The 20,741-nt window shown below is 40.6% G+C and overlaps 1 protein-coding gene across 4 annotated transcripts in view; it reads right to left on the bottom strand.

Moving 5' to 3' along the window:
- Window positions 1-4,104: 4,104 nt before the first annotated feature.
- HNF4A (hepatocyte nuclear factor 4 alpha) overlaps window positions 4,105-20,741 on the bottom strand; it is an 83,689-nt gene continuing 67,052 nt past the window's right edge. For all 4 annotated transcript variants that reach the window (XM_042461509.1, XM_042461508.1, XM_042461507.1 and 1 more), the window contains exons 5-10: window positions 18,549-18,704; window positions 13,953-14,040; window positions 12,493-12,648; window positions 10,320-10,556; window positions 9,192-9,317; window positions 4,105-8,013 (exon numbers count right to left, since the gene is read on the bottom strand). In XM_042461509.1, coding sequence (XP_042317443.1) covers window positions 7,871-8,013; window positions 9,192-9,317; window positions 10,320-10,556; window positions 12,493-12,648; window positions 13,953-14,040; window positions 18,549-18,704 — 906 coding nt within the window. In that variant the 3' untranslated portion in view covers window positions 4,105-7,870. The remainder of the gene's footprint in view (window positions 8,014-9,191; window positions 9,318-10,319; window positions 10,557-12,492; window positions 12,649-13,952; window positions 14,041-18,548; window positions 18,705-20,741) is intronic.

The following is a 20,741-nucleotide window of genomic DNA, read 5'->3' as shown; positions in this document are numbered from 1 at the left end:
TTCAACAACAATGTTTATCTTTCTATGAAACATGAATTTAGACAGGAGCTTGCAGTCCTTGACTCCTCGTGGAGATGATTCCTTAAGAAGGAAGAAAAATTCCCCTCTTCTTCATAAGGCAGCAGTGCCAAGTTCCACAAAATGAAGTGTACAACAGTGAACTGCACTCACCCTTGAAGGAACGGAACAGCCTGGCACATGGAAATGCTGCCTCAGCACTGCCACGTCTCCAGGTTGTCCCCAAAGCTTCTACATTTTATGACCTCCAGGCCTTGGAAGAGGTGTGGGTTTTTATAGCAGTAATAGCTGTGTTTTTTTCAAGGATAATATACGATACTATAAAATTCACTCATCAGTACCACTTTCCACAAAGAAGATATGAACATTCATGAGCAGGTGGGGGTGAAATTGTTGTTGTTGTTAGCTGCCTTCAAGTTGACTCCAACTTATGGTGATCAAATGAATGAGCCTCCAAGTCACCCTGCTATCAGCAACCCTGCTCAGATCTTGCAGACGGAAGGCCATGGCTTCTTTGATTGAATCTAACCAGCAGTAATGGGGTCTTCCTCTTTTCCTACTGCCTTCTGTCTTGCCAAGCTTTATTCTCTTTTCTAGGAAGTCATGTCTTCTCATGATATAACCAGAATATGACAGTCTCAGTTGAGTCTTCTTCTAGGAAGAGTTCAGGCTTGGGATAGTCACAGAAAATTCTGAAGCTTTTTGTCTAACTTAGGCATGCAAAATAAAATAAAATATAAAGCTGTTTTTGTTACACAGTGGAATGTGCCTCCAAATACCATGAGCACAATTCAGTCAAAGGTTAGCCTTTCCAAGGCTCAGTCAGTTGAGCTGGGAAGAGTTTAGCATTTCCTTTTTAGTTTCTCTTTGAAACAGAAGGAACTTGCAAACGTTTAACTTCATGTGGATTGTTCATCATTTTCTCTGAAAAAAAGACACAGATACTGGGATACATTATTCTGAATCCTATTATGAGTCCTGACTAGAGTGGACACATTGAATCAATAGGATTTACCTATGCTTTTCTTCACCATTCAACAATTGATGGGTTTCCATGGCTGAACAGGGAGTTGAACCCTGGTCTTCTAGAGCCTCTCAAACTACTACATCATGGTGGCTACGCATCATAGCTATGTGGATCTAACTTATAGGACCATGTTGAACAGTAAGTCAGGGATACTTTGTTGTTGCAAGTCCATTTCCCATCTATCTCTCTCCTACGCTGCCCCATTTGCTACATCTCTATATCTCCTCTCCAGTTGTTGCACATGTTTTGGCATGTCTGGCTGACACACAAAGGTCTCGTGATCAGAGAAGGGGAATAGCTGTTGACTATCTTTCCTAATCTCCAATGTATTTCTTCACTTTTACAACCGGTAACAAATTAACTTTCACTTTATCTTTCTTTTGTGCTTCGGTGGCTGTATCCTGCCTTTGGCGTCACCCATTTAACCCGAAAGCTCTGCAGTGGATTAAGAGAGACAGAAAACCTACTTGGCTTGGATCAGCATTTCCAAAGGATGGATTCTGATTCCTGCTCTGTGAGCACAAACATCCTTTTAAAAGAATATTATTTAATACATTTATATCCACTTTTTCACCAGGGAGTTGAAAAGGATTTCCAGGCAATCTTCCCATCCAGAAACTGACCCAAACCTACTTAGTTCTGAAAGTGCATTTAAGCATTTCCCTGGGGCTAGAGCTGGAAAATTGTAGTTTTTTCCATCCTCATTTTCCCAGCTTCCTGGCATGGAAGATTTAAAACCTGTGATCCAAAAAAAGGGAAAAAAACATAATTTCTAAGATCGGATTTTATGCATACAGTCTCAGTCCAATTATCCTTAATATAAGCCCCAGAGAAGCTAGTTATTATGGCTGTTTCACTGAACCCTCCCCTGCAGTGCTATGAAAAGTTGTAGTTTTGGATATACTTCCCACAATCTCCTGACTTGCATGTCTAGAGATTGTGCTGGCTGGGGATTTGGGGATCTGACATCTAATATGATACCTTTCCCCAGATCCATCTTGGATATAAAAAGTAGTATCCACCAGAGCTTTCCTGGATCCCTGAGATACAATTTAAGCACACAAAGGTCCAAAACACACTGCAGAAATAATCCAGTTTGAGACTTCTTAACTGTAGTTTTGTGAGCCATTCATGTCAGAAAGCTCTGGTGCCACAATAAACTACAATTTCAGGATTCACTAGCACTGAGCCAGGGCAGTTAAAGCAATCTCAAACTGGATTATTTCTGCAGTGTGTTTTGGACCCAAGTCTCATATATCTTACTGACTCAGAATCTCCTTGATTCCAGTCTCTCTTATGCCATGAGCTGAATAGGCAGCTTTTGCCAAGCTACTTAGATGACTTACTGCATTGCCTTGGTAAGCCTTAGGATCTGCTCTATGACATTGGTATTTACTAGCATCAATGGAGCAAATCATAACTGTCTTAGATCCCAGGATGACCTAAGTATGCACACTTTCCAACATTTCATAGATGAAAATTAAGACACATGGCTAAACAACATCAGCACATGGTCAAGATGGAAAAAATATTAATTTGGGAGAACATGCGAGCTATAGCACTTGCTTTTGCTTGAGCCTATTGGGAAGGGCAAGTTTCCATCTCCTTCTCTCCACTCCCCATTGCTGAGATGAGTGCCGGGAGTGAAAGGAGGAGAGAGAAACTGGGGCCTCATTCCCACTATGTTTTAAAACGGTTTGCAAATTAGTTTGAAGCATTTTAAATGACCCTGGTTCACACTTGAACCGAATTGCTGAAGTGATTGGGGGAGGGGATGCGCTAAACCCACTTAACCCGTGTCTATTTGATGCTGATTTTTTTCTGCATTTTTTGGGGTAAATCGATTCTGCACAAGTATGACCAAATGCAGATCAGAATTGATTTCAAGAAGAAAGATTATTTGGGTCTGTCCCTGCCAAATCAGGACAGTTGTAGGGAATGAGTATGTAACTATCTTAGTTGTGAACCAATTAATATATGAGAAACAGTATGAACCATCTAAAGGTGTACAATAAATGCTCAGATTAAAATGATGATGTTCAAGGTGATGTCTGTCACCTATCTAGAAAACTGCTCTGTGGAATGGCTTCACGGAGATAATAGGAAACGGTGGCATCTCCCTCATCAAGTTCAGGGGGCCTCAGAGGAGAACAACCAGTCTCAACCACACACATCTCACCACCACTCTTGCAGAAGTTCTTGCAGTGTTCTTCACTGGGATAAGAGGAGGAAGGCGGGGAGATAAGAGGCCTTGGACTCACCCTGGAGCTGGAAATGATTAATTCTAGAAGAAAATTCTAGAGGAAAACAGGCTCCAGCATGGCTTTGCATGTGTCAAATCCTCTTGTACTTTCCATAGGTTTACACCACTAGTCAGTTTATAAAGGCACTTTAAACTGATTGATTAACCTGTATATATTTTCATATGAAGAACATTTGTTTTGAAGATAGGGAAAAAAACCAATTTCTTTCATTTTAGATGATGCAGGCACATATTAAAGTTCTTAGTGCAAGTTCTCTAAATAGCAGATATATTTAAAAAAATACTTTAATGAACATGTAAAATCTGCACCTTGATAAACTGGGTGCCCTTTTCTAATGAAACTAGATATCTCCCTACAGTTTTGATGTACTTATTTTTGAAGTCACAAACTCCCTTCCTTGATTTTTATAGTCACATATGAGTGCAGGGAGATGACAAGACTGTAATATCAGTGGGACAGTGAATGCTCTGGGTTTTAGTTTGAACTTTAAAGAAGATATTCACGACGCTGAACATATTTGGATTCAGCACTTAGACAAGTTGTTTAAAGTTCAGACTAAAACCTGGAACAGATTCACTGTTCCACTGATATTAGGGCAACCAGCCTTCACTGTCTGTATGTATGTAGATATTGCCACAGTCTTCCCAGTTTAAATCCAACACACAACTCCTTACTACAATGACTCACAATCCGGGATGGGTGTGGTAAGTGTGTGCAAGGTACAAAATTACAGATTTCAACATGGACTGATCTGAATTGGTTTACTGCTTTTACATTACAAACAACAACCATCTATGAAAGGTTAAAAAATATGTTTGTATTTATTTATTTTCTTCTTTAAAACACTAATGAAGCAATACAGTTCTGTTTCCATTTGGAAGTCAGTAGTCAAGAAAAATTAATGTACCATACTGGGAGACTTTTGGTGTGTAGTTAAATCTACATGCCAAAATGCCTTCCTCCAAACTATCCCTAGACACAGCAAAATGTTGAAACATTTGGAGAAGCCCTCTTGCAATTTACATTATTCACATTAAATTTTGTGATTATGTGTAATCAATATGACTTACAGAATAATTTATGGAAAAATGATTCAACTCATTGTAATAAATTACATAGCATAACATGGTCATGTTTGGCAAACAATACAATACTTTTCACACTCACGGTCTCCTGGCAGGAGTTTATTTTGGCATTTGATGTAAAAAAGAACTACATCTTATATAGCTGCAGTGAGATGAACTTGATTGGTATCAACAGGGTTGCTTGTTTTCAGTTAAGAATTTGGCATGTGTTGGGTTTTTTTTTGGCAGTGATAATGTCAGCTGTCTTTAATGTTTCTACAAGGGGGCAACTCTGTAGCATTTATTTGTGGGGTCATGATGTACAACTATTTCCCCAAACAGTAATTCAAGCTGTAGGTGTCTTTCCAGTTGATTCAAGGAACTGTATGGTTCCTCAACAGACATTTCTGGTGGTGAACACATTTTCATGCAACTAGGGCAAAGAGAAAGCAGGTACTTTTGGTCAAAGCTTAGTAGCTGAGCTTTATATGTCAACAGTCCCAGGTTCAGTCTCGGGCATCTCAAGTTAAAAAGACCTCAGCACTAATGGGCCTGGGTAACATCTGGCTCAGACCCAATATAGATGTTCCTATTCAAGTAATAGTTAGAAAGTAACTTTGTACATTCTCTGCAAGACCACTAATACCAGTCTTCCTCCATCTAATACACCCAGGGAGTGTAGGATGTGTTCATTATTATTTGTTGTGTTATTTCTTGTATAATACTCTTGAGTGATTTGTAGTATTTATGGCACCCAAATGTCTGCCCCTCCCTGTATCCCAATCTCTAAATTTTACTGCTGAAATGAAGAAACCAGGAGCAGATCTGTGTATGTGGAAAGACTGTGAGATTAACTCTTCTTAGATCTGGTGTTCAAGTCAAGATAAATTCTTGGGCTCAGAATTTTTCAGGACAATGTGATCTACTAAGTGCTTAAGGAAAAAGTCATCTCATGGTGATTCTTGGGTCTCAAACTCATCTGGTGAATTCAGCTCAGAGAACAATTTGACTATTGTTTTGTGAGTTCTTATCCTAGGATAAAAGAAGAGCAAATCAAGAGCCCCTGATCTTCAGAACAACAAAGAGTTGGGTGGCATTCAGATCATCTAGATGGGTTTCAATGGTCTTTCAACTTCAGTATCTGATTTATCCCTTTCATCTGTCAAATAAACCAGAGCTTGACATGAAATCAAGGCTTGCTAAGTGAGGATAACAGGATAGTAATGTGCCCCAAACATGTAGGGAGGAGCACAAGCACAAGCACAATAAATCCACCCCTCAGGTATCATCCTGATTGCCCCCCATATTGAGGGCAAATGCTTATATTAGGAAGCACTGACTATCCACAGAGAGTCTCTATCTGATAGAGACCCTCCATCCATGGAAAGAATAAGATTGTTGTTGCTGTATGCTTTCAAGTCATTTCCGACTTGTGACAATCCTAAGGCGAACCTCCCATGGGGTTTTCTTGGCAAGATTGGTTCAGAGGAAGTTTGCCATTGCCCTTTCAAGGCTGACAGCATTTGACTTGCCCAAGATCACAGGGTGGGTTTCATGACCAAGCTGGGAATCGAACCCTGGTCTTCAGAGTTGTAGTTCAACATTCAAATCACTAAGCCATGTGGCAAAAAGTTTCTGTCAACCCTGGAGGTTGATGAAGATGCATACCTTCCAACAGTTCACAGATGAAAAATGGGACACATACACCCAACCAACATGAAAGTGTGGTCAAGATGGCAAAAATTATGAATGAGGAAGAATGCACATGCTAGGGGAGGCTGCAGTGATTTGCTTTTGCCTGAGCCCATTGGGAAGGACATAATCTCCCCCCTCCCAGCTGAGTTTATTGAGTACAAAATATTTTTTTCATTTTGAACTCAGTGGAGGACAAAGGGAGAAAGTAGAGGAATGACAGAGAATCAAACATTTTAACAGCAGCTGAAAAGACTGGATAACAGAGATTTAATCAGGATTGTCCCTGAAAAATCAGGACAGTTGGAGGATGTCAGAATGGCTGTGGGGGCACGAACCTAGCATGCTTGCCCTCATCCTTGCCACCCTCACCTGTTTTCAGAATACTTTTTCTGAAAACTTGAGTTGGCATGAATTCTGGCAAAGAGTTCAACTCACCCATATCAAGGGTCTCTTTGGGCACTCTTTTGACAGTGGTGAGTCCTGAGTTGGATTTGTGGACATCAGTCTGATACCTGCAACCTTTCCCACAGCAGTATCTTCCCAATTTGTACTCTGTAACACTCAATATAGTAGCACCTGGAATAATTAGGAATAAGTACAAGAAACAGGTAGAGCTGACACTGGATCACTTCATTGGGGTATTCATGGAAGCATATTGTTCCACCACCATCAAATTCTACTGAGCCAAGCCATTTGGTCTTGGATGAAGGAGGTGGAAGATTAAAGCACCTAAATCAGCTTAAGCATACCATGTCACTGGCAAGGCATGCCTGCTAAAGAGATGTACTTAGTTCTGTTTCAACAAGGCATTATGGTCTGAAAACCATCTAACAAATTAATGAAAGACAGGTGAAGCAACAATTGTAATTAACTATGATACAGCCATGGACAAAGGCAATGCAACCGAGTGCCAGATAATGAGGTTAACCAAGTGAAGATGGAGTTTTCCATGCCCTGCTTGTAGGCTTCATAGAGACCTATTTGGCTGGTCACTGTTGGGAGGAGAAAATGCTGGACTGGATGGAATCCAATCTCATCTAGTGAGATAACTCTTTGTTCAAACCTACTTCTTCACAAACATCACTAAACAGAATATAGGTACAGCATCATCACATGAGAACTGTATTTTAAGAGAATACATGTTTCCCACTGAATTTCCTTTCCTTTGTTGCTGAAGATCAGTGGTAACATCTAGGCCCAGCCTTCACTTCTGGTAGCATTCTAAGGCAGTGGAGGAGGCAATAAAGAGCAGCTGGTCCAAATTCTCTGCACTTTCTTCTGTAAGGATCATGACCATCTAGGAATGCATAATTCAATGATGTCACACAAGGATTTGAGGATATTTAGAGTGGCTCCAACCAAGGTGTGTCTGTTTCATTCAGATACCTTTCAGGCTTTTTTTTAAAAAAAGTCAAATTTGCAGAGATGTAAAAACAACATCAAAACAATATGAACAAAGTAACTCAGTGGCAGTGAAGAAAAAGGTGAGTCAGTGCAATTTTTGAAAAAGCCATTGGCAGATAAGAAGTTTGGCATTTGGATCTAAACATGAAAGATAAGGCCTTCCAGTGAGGTTACTCTGCATGTTCCACATTGCTCAGGTGCAGATGTTCTCCACTGCTACACCTGGAGATGTCTTTGTCCCAATACAATTACCAAATCAAAAATTGGTGCATTTGTCCCTTGGGGATATCTCCATCAATATTCCATCTCCAGCGTGATCAAAATGAGGAGGGGCTTTTCTTGCCAGCCCTTTGCAAGCTTGGTCTTTGCATTACTGGGTATATTCATTCCAGTGGGTGCTAGATGACCTCTTGCTTTGTGATGGTGGGTTGAGGGACTGAAGTGGTCTGTTTGGCTACAGTTGCAATGGCCCCAGGAAGCAGTTTGTATTGTTCAACTCCTGAGCCAGCTGGTGGGGAAGGTTGTGGCGTTTCAGGAGTGGCTGTGGAGGAAAAGGTTATGTTACTAGGTAAGTTATTGTACAACTGTGATCAAAGAACAGAGGCTCAAAGAATGTTAAACATTTTCCCCAGATAACTCTGCAGGGACATTTTTGCCATGTTTTTTGCCATCCCTGACAATTTAGGACCAGGAGAGGTGTTTTTTTGAATCAGAAAGTGAGCAAGAAGCAACTTCTGCCTACTTCTTTTTTAAAAAAAGCTCTCCTGAGTATAAAATGGCCTGTGAAGTCTAAAAACATAGCAAAAATGGTCCCCATACTCTGCTAGAGGGCTTTTTGATGCCATTTTAAGAAATGCTTCTGTGGAGGGGATGAGGTCCTCCAAAGTTTCCTGGAGAACTAATACAGCCCTCAAACCTTCTACAGTTGCTCAGCTTAGACAAAGGCAACTGGTGGTTCCCATTTCAGTGCGGGAACAAATCTCCTCATGTGGTTACTCAAAACTTTAAAGAAGCTGTCCAAGGTGCTGATCCTTTTGATATTTGGATCATCTTGGATTACTCCTTTGAAGTTCAGTCTAAAATCTGGTGCAGATTCACCATCACACTGACATGGGAGGTACTAGTTGCTTAGATGCAGGACACCTCAGGATCTGCATTCTCCTATAACAGCCTGCCTTGAGATCTAATAGAAAGCCCCTTCTTTGTATACTGACTATAGTAGGGTGATAGAGATAAGAGAATTTTATTTTATGTATTTAATATTTCTGTCGTACCCTATCTCATAAGATCTCAAGACAATATACACATTCAATAAATTCAATCCTATCTTAAACACTGGGGAAAAATAAACAGCAAAGAATAATTTCAACATTAATATTGAATAATTTAGTTAAGACTTTCATAAAAAGTTTTATTTTAATGGTGTTAGAATGAAGTCAGCATCTGTGCCAGTCAGGCCCCCAATGGGTAAGTGTTCCACAAACAGGGTGCCAGGGTAAAGATGATCCTCTGCCTTGTCCTGCCACCATATGTTGCCCCCTCTATTGTCCCCTTTCTTCCATTCACAATGCTGTTAGGAAGAGCGAAGTAACAAGGCAGACAGTGCTCCCACTGTTCAGTAGAAGTGTAATGGATATACAGCTATATGGCACTGTCGCCCACAGATTCAGGACACACGTGCAATTCCTAGAGTGTGGGATTTCTGGCAGAAATACTTACATAGCTGCCCATTGTGGATCTGAGCAGGCATTGTGTTGGCCACTATGACGTTTGTCCCCATATTCTCCTGGATCAGGTGAGGGTGCAGAGCATGGTGATGAGCATGAGGTGTATCACTTGATGATCCTAAAATGATTAGATAGATAGATAGATAGATAGATAGATAGATAGATAGATAGAGATAGATAGATAGATAGATATTTTTATTCAAGCTCAGGAGGACAATAATGAAGAGATATAATGGGCTTCCCATTTCCACTGTCCACACCAAGGCAAGGTTATGAAAATCCATACTGGATGTAGGGATGTTTGACAAAATCAAGACTAAGATAATCTAATTAAGGCTAGATTAATGACTGCCTTTAATTCTAACTAATCCATGCACACTGGAATGGGAATCATATGCCCCCCATGTTACTGCAGGACAGCTCCCAGAATTCTTCACAATTGGCTGTGCTGGCTAGGGCTGCTAGGACTTGCAGTCCAATAACATCTAGAGGGCCACATCTTTACTGGAGAAGGATATGTCTACTAACTGGAGACAGAGGGGCAGCAGGACAATGAAACTGAATGTGACTGAGAACCAAATTTAGGTGTTGTGTGCTGGGTTTGAGAACTCTGGTCACTATCTCACTGAGTGTTGATAGAAGGGTCAACCTGAAGCAGAGAAGTGGCAGATAAGGAGTGCTTTACCCTTCTTTTCCCACTGGTATCTCCCTGCAATTTCTCCTTCACTGTTTCTCAGCTTCAAATCATGTTTCCTTCCTCATTTACCTATTGAACCTGGTGTCTCTGATGAACATCTAGCTGCATATAAATGATTGAGTTTAAGCCAAAGGATCCCTATAATGAATGGAATGGGGCAACCTGAAATCCTCATTCTGTTGAAGAGAAAGTCATTAAGTTAGATATATCCTCTTGCATCTTATTCACTCTACAGTTATAGCACCTTGGTAGCACTTTAACAGTCATGGGTGCATCCTTTGGATTCCTGGAATGAGACAGTTTGATAAAACACTACAATTCTGTTTTGATGCTATGCCTTGCACTTGTCCCTCAGTCTGCAGTCAAGGATCCTGACACCTAATGACAAGGAAACTCTATGAAGAGCCCCATGACAATGCTCACCTCCCAGTAACATCTCTTGCAACAGATTGTCAATTTTGGCCATGCCGAAGAGCTTGACGAACTGGATCTGTTCAATCATCTGCCAGGTGATGCTCTGGAGAGTGGGCAGAAGGAGAAGCAGTTCTCCAAAGCGTCCCCGTGAATCATACTGCCGGTCATTGATGTAGTCCTCCAAACTGACCTGAACTTGATATCTCATTCGCTTGATCTTGATCGGGTCACTCAGGCCCTTAGCATCTGGAATAAATCACAAGGAATTGCATGCTGTGCCATTTCTCAAGAACAAGCCCTCACAGAGGGGTGTTTACCACTTATTCAGACCAATCTGCTTAGCAGCCGTATGGCATAGTGGTTTGAGCATGGGACCAAGGTTTGAATCCCAGCTCAGTCATATAAATCCACTGGGTGACCTTGTGTTAGTCGCTCTTTCTCAGCCTCAGAGGATGGCTCTGAAGAAATTTGTCAAGAAAATCCCTTACAGTCACTATAACTCAGAAATGACTTGAAGGCACACAACAACAACAACTGGTAGTGCAATGTTCAGAATCCCTTGACACTGAAGAGAATGGCTGAGATCCAGTAGCTGGTACTGTAGTGCATGACTGGTACAGTAGCTGTGTTGGTGGTCCAGGAGCTGAGGCAATGGCTTCTTCTTCTCCTGTGGGAATGTAAGGCAACCCAGAGGCTCCCAAGAACAATCCCTCACCCAGTTATACTCCTATGATTCCACTTTACCTGCCATGGCCTCCTTGAGTCTTAGTCCAACATTCAGACTACTAGACTACACTGTCCCTTGAATACTCTTTCTCTCTTTTATTTGGTATCTCTTCTCTTCCTAATTGTTCCATTAGTTTCTGCAGAATTCTGAGATTTTTAATCCAAAAAATTTGCTTCCCCAAATTCTGATTAATTGCATGTAACCTTTGCTTGAATTCCACTTCCAGCAGATTCCAGAAATGCCAGGCCCCAGTGCTGCTAAAAGGACTGCAGAGTAGAAAGCAATCCTATACTACTTTCATAGGAGATTATCACACTGTCTTTTTTCTCCCAATCTGGGCACGGGGTGAGACAGTGTAAAAATGGATGTTATCGCACAGCTCCGTGCCCAGATCAGAGGCATCCTGTACCTGATCGGGACTTCTCCCACACTTTGCAAGGAACTGGACTTTTCCGTTCTTTGCAAAGTACAGTCGGCCCTTCTTATACACGGATTTTTTATACATGGATTCAAGCATACACGGTTTGAAAATGTTCCAAAAAAGTATAAATTTACCTTGGTTTTCCATTTTTTATAAGGGACACCATTTTGCTACATCATTATATTTAATGGGACTTGAGCATACACGGATTTTGTTATACACGGGGGATCTTGGAACCAAACCCCAGCGTATAACAAGGGTCGACTGTATGGGAGAAGTCCCGACTGGGTTCAGTATGCCTCCAATCTGGGCACGGAACTGTGAGATAATAAATATTCACACAAAGGTGTTTCCCTAAACCAAAGGATCAAATTAGTAGAACAAAAAGGTTTAGGGTAAAGTGGTAATATAACAAAGTATAAAAAGGCTTTATTCACCAATATAAGAAATCAGCCTTTTGCCAATGGGCACAAAATTCTGGAAACTGAAAGTCCCAGATGACATCCAAACATACAAATGTAGATAAAACCAAACGTGTTTCGACAATTGTCATCCAGTATAAGTATGAAGAAAATATATAAAAAAGAATCCTGAAAAAATATATAAGAAATACGTAAATACTAAAATAAAATGAACAAATTGAATGAACAGTTCATTTTATTTTAGTATTTACATATTTCGTATACATTTTTCAAGATTCCTTTTTATATATTTTCTTCATACTTATACTAGATGACTCCAGTTCAGTAAAGATGAGATAACAGATACATGTGTATACAGTTATTTTACAATATGGTCTTTGGTATTATTCTTCATTGACATACTAATGTGATTATAATCTTTCTAGACTATATTTTACCCACTGAGGAAGACAATTGTCAAAACACGTTTGGTTTTATCAACATTTTATCTACTATTCTACCATGGAACTGTGAGATAACATCTGCTTTTAAACTGTCTCAGCCCATGCTCAGATCAGGGGGGAAAGCTGTGCAATAATCACCATACTTACTGAAAAGAAAAACATGTTCTACCTGGATCAAAGAAGATGATGGCTTTCAAACAAGCATATTCATTATCATCAATCTGAAGCTCTTGGAACGTCAAGACCAATTCATCCAGGATGCGCACTGCCACACGGCTGATCTCCAGCAACTCTGGACAATTACGCGGGATTATGTGGTCATTTCCTGAAGGAAAATTAAGTTAATATCTTCAGTTATCTAGTTGCCTTATCATTTGTAATTTATTACCTGTTATCATAATAACTGATTCCCTCCACACTTTTACAAAATTGGTGGCAAGGTAGTTATGTGGAACTATATATTTTCCTATTCAGCACCTGTCTTTTAAGCAGACAAATAAACCTTTGTGTTATTAACCCCACCGTGCCCCCAGTAATACTTTCACTTCAGCAAATCAATGTTATCATGGCTCCTTTTTTGCTCTTGCTAGCATTAGGGGCAGGGAGACCCACTTACCAAAGAACTTTTTTATTGAGGTATTTTGGGGATATTTGTAGCTTACAAACTTGAGAGACTAAACATGCCCATGAGGTCTCATATATTTGCTAGTCATACGTTATCTGTCAGCTTTCCTGCCCTCTACATGGCTCAGAGAGTGTGGATAGGGGAAACTACTAACCCCCCTCCCCATAATTTTTTATTTTTTAAAAAGCCAGACAGGATTGCAGAGGGCTCCATCGTCACTGATATGAATGTGAACCTGTCAGTTCTGTCATTGTTAGAGCCCTGTATGTGAAGAAAAATGTACTTAAAACTGAAGTAAAAGTTGGTGTTGTGCCAGGGAACTGAAAACAGAAGAAAAGAACCACTGCTCATAATGATGGCAGCCAGGGAAATTTCTGTCCCCTAGATATATTTAACTTCAACTCCCCAAAGCCCTAGCCATTATGCACAACAGCCAGGATATCTGGAGTATGAATGGTTCCCCAATCCATTTTAACCTCATTAAAAAGCATTTGTAGCTTTTGTGCTTCAAAAACCTGCAAAATTTACTTAACCAGGGATGATTGGAGAAACAGAAATGTCCTTCTCAACATTCATTCAGCTCCCTTAAAAACCACAGTTTATTTCAAGCCCCTTTTCATGTTATCTAATGTTAGAATAGAAGGGACAATTCAAGGTCAAGAAATTACTAAAACTGCAATCTTGTGTATGCTTACTGGGGGACCTATTAGCCAAGTGAGGCTTATTTCCAAATAAACATGTATAGCAGCCTTCTCCAACCAGATACCTCCAAATGTAGGGGACCACAGTTCCTACTATCCCCATACACTGTCCATGCTGGTTAGGTATAATGGAAGCTATAGTTCAACACACAAGGAGGTTGGCAGATTGTGGTGGGCTGATGTATAGGACTGTCCAGTAAGAAATGACCAAACTGCAGTGTCTTTTCCTTCCAAATCCCTGCATTGGTTATCACATTCCTAATGTGAGGAGACAGAGGCATCCTGCTGAATGAAGTGCTTTACCTAGGAGTAGGATGTCTTTGAACACCATCGACCGTTTTGCTGCTCCCAGTAACAGATGTTCACCTGCATGGGCCCGTAGCAAAGCCACCTGGAAGAATAAAGGCTGCTGATGAAAAAGGCTGTAGGAAGCAGGTCAAAGACCACTATAAGAGGAGTAATGAGAAAGCACCCCAGCCTACTCCCTCCTGGAAAGACAAAGTTAGTGGAGGGACTGCAATATGAGCTGGGGATTTGCCATCACAATTCACACAAGATGATTTTATCTCTTCGGGTAGAAACACTTTCTAAGGAGAAAGATTGGAAATGTGACTTTTCTGGGCACTATAATTCCCAGAATCTCAAAGCCAATTTGTGTGTCCCTGGTCTATCCACTCACTCCAATTCACTGTCTGAGAGATTCTGAGTTATATTCCAAAAAGTAACTCTTTCAAGCTCTGAACCTATGTGTCTTGGGGAACAATCCACCCCCATGTATGAGTAGCTGTACCCTCAGGATTGTATCACACAGGGTTGAATGGAGTTTCCTTGCCCATTTTTTACCTTGCCCTTGGCTGCTAAAATGCATCCATTACTTTTTGACAAGTACCACTTGTAAACTAGCAGCCATGTTGCTGTTTTTGTTTAGTTACATTTACGTTTTGCCTTTTCTCTAATGAGCACAAGTTGGCAACATAGCTTTCATCCTCCCTATTTCATCTCCACAACAACTCTATGATCAGAGTGAGGGAAAGTGACAGTCCCAAGGGCATCTATTGAGTTTTGTCACTAATTGGGGCTTTAGATCCTGGAACTCTCCCAAGTCCCAATCCAGACACTTCATTCCATTGATGCTCAAAGGATGTGCTCACCTTTCTCTGTTCCAATAACTGCATAGTGAGTCACATGGTTAAAAGGACAAGAGAAAAGAAATCTGCAGAAGAACTAATACAGGGTCGACAGGGGCATTTTCCTCACTTGGTTCCAGGATGTTTTGGGATTAGAACTTCCACAGAGGGAAGAGCTTGCAGGCTCAGGGTCTGAGGAGCAGAAGGAAAGCTCAATGGGAATTCAAGAGACATTCAACAGCCTCCTGTTATCAGTATTGGTCAGGGCTGGGGTATTTTAGTGCCTAGACAAGGGGCACTAAAATTTGTTCAGATGACACCCTAAGTGAGGTGACACCACTGCTCTCCAAACATCTGCCTTTTAGTAGAAATGCACTGGGCCATTCATATGCATCCCTTTAAAATGCAAGCAAGAATTGAGAAGAAATGAGATAAGTAACACAAAAAGGACATCAGAAACTGGAAGTACAAAGACAAAGAAGAAGGCAAAGAATGGAATTTAGCTGTATGAGATGATAGATCATTAGCAAGAGAAGACAATTTTGTGTAATTATATAGCATGTGAGCTTTTTAATTTGTATGATTATGAAAAATTAATAACGATATTATTTTAAAAAATAAAATAAAATGCTGGAGCCCAGCAGAAGAGAGGTATGAATGGGGCAAGCTCAATGGGAGGAGAAATATTGCACCTTACCAAATTTGTACTTTTGCCACATGAAACTATATACTAGATTTATCATCGTTCATATTGTAATTTAAAGGTACAATTTTAATTTTGTTATTTGTTTATGTCACAACTATTGCCGTTACATTCAGTGATATACAGGAACTGAGATTTATGAGTAACTTTAGCACAAAAAAACATTGCTAAGGATTCTGTTTGGTGTGGTATGGGAGGTTGTCAGTGGGGTGTGGGTGTATGACACCATGAGTTATTGCACTGGATGACTCCTAGTGTTGCCACTAGTGGTAGGGCTAGACCTGTTTTATACAGTGGGCTAAGGAAGGAAGAAAAAGGCTCAGCTGAGCATTTCACTCTTTTGAGGGCACAGCTGCACATGCATACGGCCAAACTGTGCTTAAGCTGATAAACAAGTATAGTCACAGGAGTTTCCCCATTCAGCAAGTTTGGATGTTCTCTGAGAGCTGTAATTTCAGGCAAACATCCACCTGCTGGCCTACTCTTCATAGCTTTAGCATCATTGCTCTAATATAAAAATAATTTCTCTAGTGTCTGTGAACATCTTACTGTGCTGAGGAACCTGCAGGTTTCTGAAAACTATCTGCTTGTTCTTTGTTAATGATTGCATTGTGTCACTTTATACCCTTCAGTGATCCTCAAGAATGTTCTGACTGATTCTCCTGTCCCACTTCTATTTTTTTTCTTTAAAAAATGTCTACACAAAGGTTAACACTTAAGACACAGCGTGTCATGGATGCTTCTTAATGTCCAACTGGGACTTCAGCTATGTGGCAAACAACCACTAAACATTAACTGAAAGATTTGGGAAAGGGTGTCTTTTACAGGGATGGGCCAGTCTGTATGCACTGAACAAACATGGAGAAATATCTTGCAGTGAAATTACTGAAGGGAAGGGTGGGAGAACTATTTCCCACAGGTTTTAATCTCAGAAAAACAAGGCAAAACTGAGGCAGCATGTGTATGAACTAAATTCTGATTTTAATGCTTTTTAAATATATAGTTTAAATTGATTACTGTACCAAATTTTAGCTGGTTCAAGAGTTTTTCATTAATGTTGCCAGTTCAGGATTATCCCAGACCTTGAGGTTACTGGGTCAAAACCTGAGACCTAGAGACAATCCCGGGGATATCATTAAGTATTATGCACTAAGTGCCAACCACATTTCCTCAGATCATGTCATTCAAATGCACACAGAGAGAACATAAGAAAACAAGAGTAAATACTTTGCAAAAGGGGCTGTTTCCAGATCAAGGTGAAAGGAGGGGATTATTTCTTTTCACTTAGAAAAACAGAATAGGAAACTTTTAATCTAGTATACTTGTTTCTGTCTAGAAGGTGGATGCAGAGCAGAGGGTGAGCCCTGGGGCTGCAACAGTTGGGACAGAGGTAGGAAACTAACTAGGGAAATATAGGCCTGGTACAGACAGGTCAAAAGTGGCGGTTTGGGAACACACAGCAACTGCATGCCCCTGAACCCTAGGATGTACGGGTGCCGCCATGACTGCACGGCCCCACCCACATGGGACGCACGTCCATGATGCAAGTGCTGTGCAGCATCCGTATGTCAATGTGCTGCAAATTGACATTTTTTCCAGTTTCTTTTAGGTGCTGAGGGACGCCGTGTGGTTTGGCTGCTGCAGCGTCCCTCGGGAGCAGAAAGGGGTGGCTGTAGACCACCCTTTCAGGGCGGTCTGTACAGCCCCATAGAGACCTTCTGGAGTCTCTGCTAGTGGCAGTAAGAAGTGAATGAAGCTTTGAACATTGTATCATCTGGTTCTAGCTGACCTTGAGATTTGTACAGAGTTTTTCCTCTTGCCTGGAACTGAATCCCCCCCCCAACCCCCAACCCCTGAAAATCCAGCAACCCTATTTTTCATAGTTATATGGTTTATGATGATCAGTTCTGACAGTTCTGGCAATATCATTTTAACATCATGATGCTCATCCTGGATGTGTCATGGTGCTCCTGTGACTTTACTGGCTCAAAATCTATTTTTCCATGAAGGTGCTGAACAGAAATTATAAAAATGAAATTAGAAGTCAGATCCTCTTATCAGGCCAAAGTGCTACTGATATGTATATGCTTTATAAAATCCAGTCCTTCCCCGCCTCTTCAGCCTTTCAGAGTTCTGTGTGTGAACTGGATATGTGATTGTTGCGGCCCCAAATTATAATGTGAATAACTTTTTAATGTACACTTTGGTGCAAATAAACTGCTGATGAGTTTAAATTAAATTTACACATTTATTTACTAATGGGTTTAATTATGATTCTTTTTCCTGTCAGTTTTCTGGGGTGAGCAGTTTTGTGGTTTATTGCAGAAGTGCTGTGCAGTTACTTAAAAAGAATAAAAGATGTGCCAAGAATTCATGTTTCTTTCTACCTCTTTGAGTTGTGCAGGAATACCTTCTGGACCATATATTAGGACAGAGGAGAACACATGTACCTGTGCCTCACATGACCGATGGTGACTTTGTGTGAATGCACAACATCTGTGCCTGCTTTCCATATACTGTTGTCAGGAGTGGATTCCAATCAACAGTAGATTCAAATCTACTGGGAGCCAATGGGATTTTCTGCTTACAGTATTTCTGTACATATTTTCTTGACTGAAACAGTGCTTTCTAATAGTTATTTTTTGGGAGAGGGCTACAAATATAAACTATTTTTACACTGGTGTTCTCAGATTCCCAGTGATTATGTTGGCTGGAGGATTCTGAGTGATGTAATCAAAAAGATATATTTTCTTAGCTCTCAATTAGAAATAAATCATATTGAATTCAGTGAGGCTTACTCTTATATAAGTGAATACAGGACTGAAGCCTATTCATTTAACTGTGAGTCTCAGTTCCATTAATGTCAAAGACACTTACTCATGCTTAGAGTCCTTGAGATTATGCTCCTTTACTACCATTGTGCAGAACAGACTAATATGCATGCACATCAATGATCCACAAGGAAAGTAGCAACTATTTACACAACAAATTCCATTTCAGGCTTGTGAGGATTTTAGAAATGTAGTGGTTGATCTTACACACTAACAAGATCCCAAACAACTCACTCACCTGATCATCCAGAGGAAGCTCACAGAAGGCTGGGATGTACTTGGCCCACTCCACAAGCACTAACAACTGCTGTTTCATGGACTCACACACGTCTGCAATATTTGCAATCTTTTTCCCTCTTATATCACCACTGATAACTGAAATTGGTGATGATATCTGCAACAACAATAAAGAGAGAGAGGTTTCTTCTAGAATTGCTTAGCAGAGAAATAGAGGTAAAGAAGCTGTACAACTCACAAGAGATTACCATCGGAATCATAACATGTGAGAGTGTGATACATCTCAGTTTATGATTAATGTGAGATCCAAAGATGTCTCGATCTCCAGTCTAGCACAAATCAATTCTCCATCAAATACTGCTATATAAAAATGGATTAAGTTTTAGGAACCTTCTTTCTTCCCTCCATCATAATTTGTTACCTCAACGGTCATGAAATGATTGAATTTTCATAAGGAATTTTACAGTTTGTTTGGCTTGTTTCTCTTGGCCTTCTTGTAGCTAAATCAACTCATATCCAAATAACGGATGTATAGATTAATGCACAATCTATTTTTGATTAGCAGGGTAGCCAGCAAAGACTATCCTTCTTGTAGTTGTTTGCCTTCGAGTTGTTTCCAATTTATGGTGATTCTAAAGAGAACATGTCACAGGGTTTTCTTGGCAAGCTTTGTTCAAAGGCGGTTTGCCACTGCCTTTCTGTGAGACTGAGAGCACCCATTGGGTTTCAAGGCCGAGCTAGGAATTGAACCCTGGTTTTCAGAGTCGCAGTCTAACATTCAAACTACTATGCCACACTGGCTCTAAGTCTATCCTAGGCAGGGCCAAAACCTGAGACTTATCCATGACCTCCTGTGATTCATAGAGGGACAGCCCCTGGTGAAGTCATTAAGCATGACACCATACAGTTGAACTGTGAATTAAATTCAAATCAAAACATATCAAAGTTTAACACACACACACACACACACGGCAATATTCTTCCAAGGCAATACTCTGTCCTGAGATTCCCTACTCTTGCCATAAGGAATGGAGAACAGGGTCCAGGCCCTGCGATCTGGGAACACTAGTGATTTTGGAACACAGTTGAGTTATGTCTTCTTAAATCGCCACTGTTTTCAGAGCACTTCTAGTCTGATGTTACTAAGGGTGTATTCACATATGCATATTCCTCAGGCAATGAGAATAGTACCCAGTGCTGAGGGTTTGTGTGAAATGGCTACTGCATACCAAATGATGACACAGCTCTCTCATATCACTTTGTATAATCTGAAACATGATAGCTTGCATCTTGTTAGTGACATATTCAGCAGTAAGTAAACCTTACACCTGCATATGTATTTTTCATTGTGGAGGTTGTAATTATCTTCCACACTTCACAATGATCAAAGGCTCACTGACTCTGTGATAGCTTGCCCACCCATGACTATTCCATTGTTGGCAGAGATTGGGATGAATCAGAGAAGCATTTGGATATGTTTCCATAGCCAGACACAAAGCAATGACATCAAAGGCTTATACCTCCAGAAGACATTCGTGGATTTTGGTGTAGATGTCTTTGTTTTGCATCTGACAATGGGAACATAGCAACACTTCTCTGACCAGGCAAAAACATTTCTTCCAACTGGTGTGAGATGCAACCCGTCCGTTGCAAGAAGTCCCTCCTCATGGAACCGCAGCCCATGATCAAAGAATCCAAATCGTTCTTGGCGGCACCATCTGCGAAGCCAGTTGTTCACATCCGCTATTTTCCTCTCCCTTCCTGGACCGTGCCCTTCAACTGGCAGAAGAGATGAGATGACAACCTGTACATCCATTCCTTTCAGCTTCCTACCAAGCGCCTCGTAATCCCTTTTGATGTTCTGCAGGCTGTGTCTTGCAGTATCATTGGTTCCCACATGGACCAAAAGGAAGGGGTACTGGTCAGTAGGCTTGACCAGTCTTGTCAGCTTCTCTGTCACATAACGGATCTTTGCCCCTGGGAGACAACACACCTCTTGAGATAGTCAAAGAGTTCCTATACCTTTGTTCAGTCATTAATCAAAATGGAGACTAGAAAAGGCAGCTATGAAGAATCTAAACAAGATCCTGAAGTGTAAAGATATATTGTTGAATACCAAAGTCATGATTGTCCATGTCATTGTAGTTCTGATTTCTATGTATGTCTATGAGAGCTGGGAAATGAAGAAAGCTGC

This window comes from Sceloporus undulatus, chromosome 4 (genome assembly GCF_019175285.1).
Source record: "Sceloporus undulatus isolate JIND9_A2432 ecotype Alabama chromosome 4, SceUnd_v1.1, whole genome shotgun sequence".
Classification (NCBI taxonomy): Eukaryota; Metazoa; Chordata; class Lepidosauria; order Squamata; family Phrynosomatidae; genus Sceloporus; species Sceloporus undulatus.
This window is presented reverse-complemented; position numbering and strand designations above follow the sequence as displayed.